The sequence below is a fragment of the Lucilia sericata genome, unplaced genomic scaffold (genome assembly GCF_015586225.1).
Source record: "Lucilia sericata isolate MDLA Ls3-8-SP2 unplaced genomic scaffold, ASM1558622v1 Contig009218F_arrow, whole genome shotgun sequence".
Lineage (NCBI taxonomy): Eukaryota > Metazoa > Arthropoda > Insecta > Diptera > Calliphoridae > Lucilia > Lucilia sericata.
The window spans coordinates 3,279-8,472 of record NW_023998222.1 but is presented as its reverse complement, the minus strand read 5'-3'; the positions used below and the strand labels follow the sequence as shown (position 1 = coordinate 8,472).

Here is a 5,194-nt window from a genome sequence, read left to right as displayed (position 1 = left end):
TTGGAGGTGATGTTATTCCGGAAGTAACATTACTGACTAACACTGATTGAAAGATTCTTATGAATTACTTTTAGGAAACTGAGTTTCTGAACATTGAAAAATAATACATTGAGTGAACAAATTTTTTTTTCATGAAAAGTAGCGCACAACAGGTCCAATAGTGGCCTAGGTGTATTTCTTTGGATTTGATGTAGTATACATCCTTCTATCAACCTAACCTAACCTTGGGCCAACAAAATTTGAAAAAAATCTAATCTCAGAGACCATAAGTATTTCTAAAGGATTGAGGTGTGTTGAAACCGAATTTCACCATTACATTAGTTTTTTTCACATTTGAGGTCAGATTTGGATTCAGCAAATTTTAAACCTTTAGCAAAGTATATGTTTCAAAGACACTTATCAATATACCTACGTATATTTTAAAAGGGAAAAAACATAATTCAAAACTTTGTTTAGATAACGAAATTATTGTTTTTTATTTTCTCAGCTGCCTTTTAAAATCATTATCATCTTGAATTATTTTATTCCTGTGTATGTATATTTATGCTTATGTTTGCAATATTAGTTTCAGATTAAATTTATAAACAAATATAATTGTAAGAGACAAGAAAATATAGTCGATCATGGAAGATTATATGATATCCTACAACTATATTCTATATTGGCCCATGTATCGATTTTTATTACGAATACAAAATTCATAACTATTGGATAAGTTTTTGTAAGAGGCTCTCTATGGAGGCCTGGGGTCCTGTTGAGGGTTTATATGAGACCTTGCATCAAATATGGACCTATTTTCACAATAATTTAATGTATAAAGAATGGTTATTTAAGGCCAATTTCGGCTTAATCAGAGAACCTTTATTTAGATTTTACGTTATAGGAAATAGGGCTTATATCAAAGGAGCTTGAATGCTGAAATCTGTCCGAAATATTTCCCAATAATGGATAGACTTTGATATAAAAAAATACATTTTAATGATGTATAGTTTTAAAAGTAAATATGAATAAAAAAATCATTGTTTCTATATAATTTTGATTCATAGGTGAGGGGTAAAGAAAATTCGACACAACCGAAAATAATCATCCATACATACCTACATATATATATGTATATGTATATAGAAATATGATAAGATTATTGGCTTAACTTTTAATTCTCCCGATTATAAAAGACATTGTTTGTCTCTAAAACAGCATTTAGTTCTATAGAATTGTTCTACGATTAAAAGCATGTGGCTTCAATTAAAAGTTAATTGTTTAATGAAATTCTTATTATTGTTGTTGGTATATTTACCCAGCATACAAAGTAATTGTGTCATAGAATATCCCCGTGATGAAAAAACTATACCGAAGTATGAAAAATCGTTTGGAAAATATAAACTGCGAGTGCCTTACAATGGAAATCCTATAAAGTTGTCGGAAGGTGAAACGATTAAAGGATTTTGTGATACATATTTTAGGTAAGTGTGAGGATTTATAATATATTATATTCGGCTATGCCGAATCTCAAATATTTTCCATCAAAGTGTGTCAAGTTACACAGGTACTTATAATGTTTTATGTCAATTTTTTTTATATATATATATTAATGGGAATATTAGGGTAATTTATGGTAAAGGCCCTTTAATGGAGGATTAGGTCAGTCATGGACCGAGCTGTAAAGCAGTTGTAAGAGTGATATATTTGTCGTGTGTTAACATAATAGCTTCATATTTAAGCGATATTTGAAGGGTCAAATATGGTCCGATTTTTACGAAAGTCAGTTATAAACGCCAGTTACTTCGCTTTTTTTGTACAAATGACCCAACTTTTTAAATCGATGTCTTTCGATACAACAAGATTTTTTGCAACTCTACTACTATCCAAACTAAACTGAACTTTTTATACTCTACACCACTAGAGTGGGGAGGGTATTATGTGTTTGTGCTGATGTTTGTAAAACCCAAAAATATTGGGACCTACACCTACCTTAAAGTATACCAATCACAATAAAAATCACTTTCTGAGTCGATTTAGCTATGTCCGTCTGTGTGTTCATGTAAACCTTGTGCGATAATAACTCTTCTTTTGAACGAAGCCTATTGAAAATGGTTAAAATTGGTGCATTATTTCCCCATACAACCGTTCCCCCCGAATAGGGCTTTTAAGCTCATAAATATGTTAAATGTTATTGTATCACTTCAAAACTTAGTTTTATATAAGTCCTAATGATACTGTTGATTTTCGTAATGATCGGGCCACATTTGACCCTATCTCCCCATACAAAGTCCCCTTCAGAAAATGACTTGATGGTCGAAATTCACTTATAAACACTAAATTCATGTTGATATTCTGCCCTCCACTAAAATGTATAGGGTTAGAACCATATTAATCCCCTGCCCCCATAGAAAATTCCTTTTCTCTCAACAAATTGTTAAAATATTTCCAAATTAAGATAAGAACTAAATTAAATAAAGTATTTAAAAAAAATAAGCAAAATTTGGAACATAATAAACTGGTGTAGCGTATCATATGGTTGGCCATGTCCGACTATAAATTTTTACTTGTTTTAAAGTATTTTTATTTTTTCTTTAACGTTTTCAGTCCCATCAACTATAAGATAACAGAAAAATCTACTTCATATGATTATCATTATGGATACAGGGATGTGGTTATAGATAAATCAATTTTTAATCAGTCTACGATTGTCTTAGAATGCCATAATCACAAATTGGTTTATAATGATATAGAACTTTCAGAGCAAACGTTTTCATGTATACCTCACGAATGGACAATCTACTCTACGAAACAACCATACAGTTGGTGTCAAAACAATCAGAATTCTAGTACATTTTTATTGGGTACGCAACAATCAACTGGTAATTATATATTAGCTGCGATTTGCTATAATTTGGAACAAATGTCATTACAAACTGTCGTTTATAATGTGACAAATAATGTACGTGGTAATCATATGAAGCAAGTAAGTGTGAATTTGTTTTAAAAACATGTAAAATTAAACTTTGAGAAATTTTATTATTAAATTTTGTCTCTTTCACATATAGCCAATGAATTTACAAACAACAAATACGTATCCCAAGGAGAATGTAGACGAAAATCTTCAGAACTTTAAAACTGCCACACTTTCAGATTTAAGGTACAAATATATTTATTAATAAAAATAATATACAGTAAAATCAATTCCTCGTCTCTATCCTACAGTGAGGAGCTATTGCAGGAAAAATTAACTGAATTAACTGAAATTGATGAATGGCTGAATCTTGCAAATTATGAAATTTCTTCAATTGTACAGGATGAAACATTAAAGGAATATTTTAAGGAATATGACAATATATTAAAGACAGTTTGGTGGCGTAATCTACGTCTAGGTAATTGGAAACGTTTTCAGAAAACATTGGCGAATTATGCTAAATATAATAAGTTTGAAATATATACTGGTACATCGGGTGTAGCACAATATCCGTCTGAGGATAGGTGGTATAAAGAGAAACCATTGGAAATGACAGTAAGTATTTCAAATACTAAATATATGTTTAATACTGTCTTTTTTTCATTTATAGATTGGTTTTAAAAATGAGACTATACCCGCCTATATATGGAGCTATTTGAAATCGTATGATAATGTAAACAAAGAATTTATAATTTTTGCTTATAATTCACCCTATACTGAGGTATAAGATACTTAATTTACTTATTTACTTTATTGATCATTATGTATTTTTCCTACAATTTAGTATTTCACCACTGAGAAGGTAATATTTTGTCCCGATATCTGTGCGGATATTCCTTGGTTGGATGAAATCTATCCCTCGTTTCGTTATGCATTTGCCGGCACTATGTTCTGTTGTTCTACCGATTATATAAGACAAACCAATAATTTGCCAGGATTTCCCATGGAGATTTTGATGGCTGCACAAATTGAAACAACAATTTCGTCAGTTGAGACAACAACTTTGCAAGTAGAGACAACAACTTCGCAAGTGGAAACAACAACATTAGAATTGTCTACCGACATTTATTAAACTTAATCTTTGAAATTTATAATGTAAAATTTATAAATTACTTTAAAGAAAAAAAATCGTAAAACAATCCTCTTTAGCTCCCCTACAAAAAAAATTAAGTTCATAACTGACATAAAAATACTATTCGTTGTAAACAAGGTTTATAAGAACGAAAATCTCTCTAACATAATTGCATCAATCGGGGAAAACCCCAAGTTTGAATAAATATTGACTATATGCAAAAATAATATTTAATATTTTAGTCGTTATCAGCAATGATTTTCATTTACATATTTACAGCAGAAACTTTTACATGTCCGTCTGTCCATGTTAATATTGTAATCAAACTTATTGGTGGCAAACTTGGAGATAACACTGACCAACGAACGTTGGGTTGAAATGAGTCAAAATTAACGCTTATTTAAAATGATTGAAATCAGCTTTTATATTAGTAAATACAGACAAAATTCTACATCAATGTGTGACATTTCAAACATACAAATGTGTTATCAATTGCCTCAAAGTGGTTAAGAAAATATTATTTTTGGAAATAATTCGGTATCTCTGGAACGATTGGAGATATCGTAAGGAAGCTGAAGTGTTATAGCTTAGGTGTTTTTGAGTTTACAGACATTTATAGGTGATCGTAAGCCAGTGAGTCCACTCGGGTATCACATATATTTCTTAAAAAAATCGCCAAAAATTTCTTTATAATAGGAATGTGTCGAAATTAAAAATATACTACTTCTTGAGATGATTTCTACATCTTATATGTGTGGTAATCTCTTTTGCTTCAAGAGATATATTTTTATACCCACCATCATAGACCCCCAAAAGTACAGGTAAGGTTTTTTTGGTATTGAAAATGGGCAATATCGGTCCACGTTTTCTGATAGCCCCCATTCAAGTGGACTCCCAAAAAACAGCTTTTCGGCATAAATAAGTTTCATGTGAGTCAAAATTCTCCTAACAAATTTTATGAGAATCGGTCCACAGTTGACCCTACCCCCCATGTAAGGCCCACTTCAGAAAACTAATTACTGTCTTAAAAAACGAATATAGCGATAAAATTCGACACACAACAGTTAAATGAGAGGCAAAATTACTTTACCAAATTTTATGTGGATCGGTCCAGAATTGACCCTATCCCCATATAAGGCCTCTTTTAGAAAATGACTTTAACGCTCATT

At 30.8% G+C, this 5,194-nt stretch overlaps 1 protein-coding gene across 1 annotated transcript; it reads left to right on the top strand.

Annotated features, from left to right (window-relative positions):
* The first annotated feature begins 1,202 nt into the window (after positions 1 to 1,202).
* On the top strand, positions 1,203 to 4,252 carry LOC119615859. The gene is made up of 6 exons (XM_037971843.1): positions 1,203 to 1,463; positions 2,587 to 2,965; positions 3,048 to 3,139; positions 3,205 to 3,508; positions 3,564 to 3,674; positions 3,738 to 4,252. The coding sequence occupies exons 1-6, from the start codon at positions 1,234 to 1,236 to the stop codon at positions 4,023 to 4,025; spliced, it is 1,404 nt and encodes a 467-aa protein (XP_037827771.1). The 5' UTR covers positions 1,203 to 1,233; the 3' UTR covers positions 4,026 to 4,252.
* The last annotated feature ends 942 nt before the right edge of the window (positions 4,253 to 5,194 follow it).

Excerpts from the sequence above, each read along its gene's own strand:
- LOC119615859 (XM_037971843.1), top strand. The coding sequence starts at position 1,234 with ATGTGGCTTCAATTAAAAGTTAATTGTTTAATGAAATTCTTATTATTG. Across the intron at positions 2,966-3,047 it reads GTGGTAATCATATGAAGCAA|CCAATGAATTTACAAACAAC; the intron begins GTAAGTGTGAAT and ends TTTCACATATAG. Across the intron at positions 3,509-3,563 it reads AGAAACCATTGGAAATGACA|ATTGGTTTTAAAAATGAGAC; the intron begins GTAAGTATTTCA and ends TTTCATTTATAG.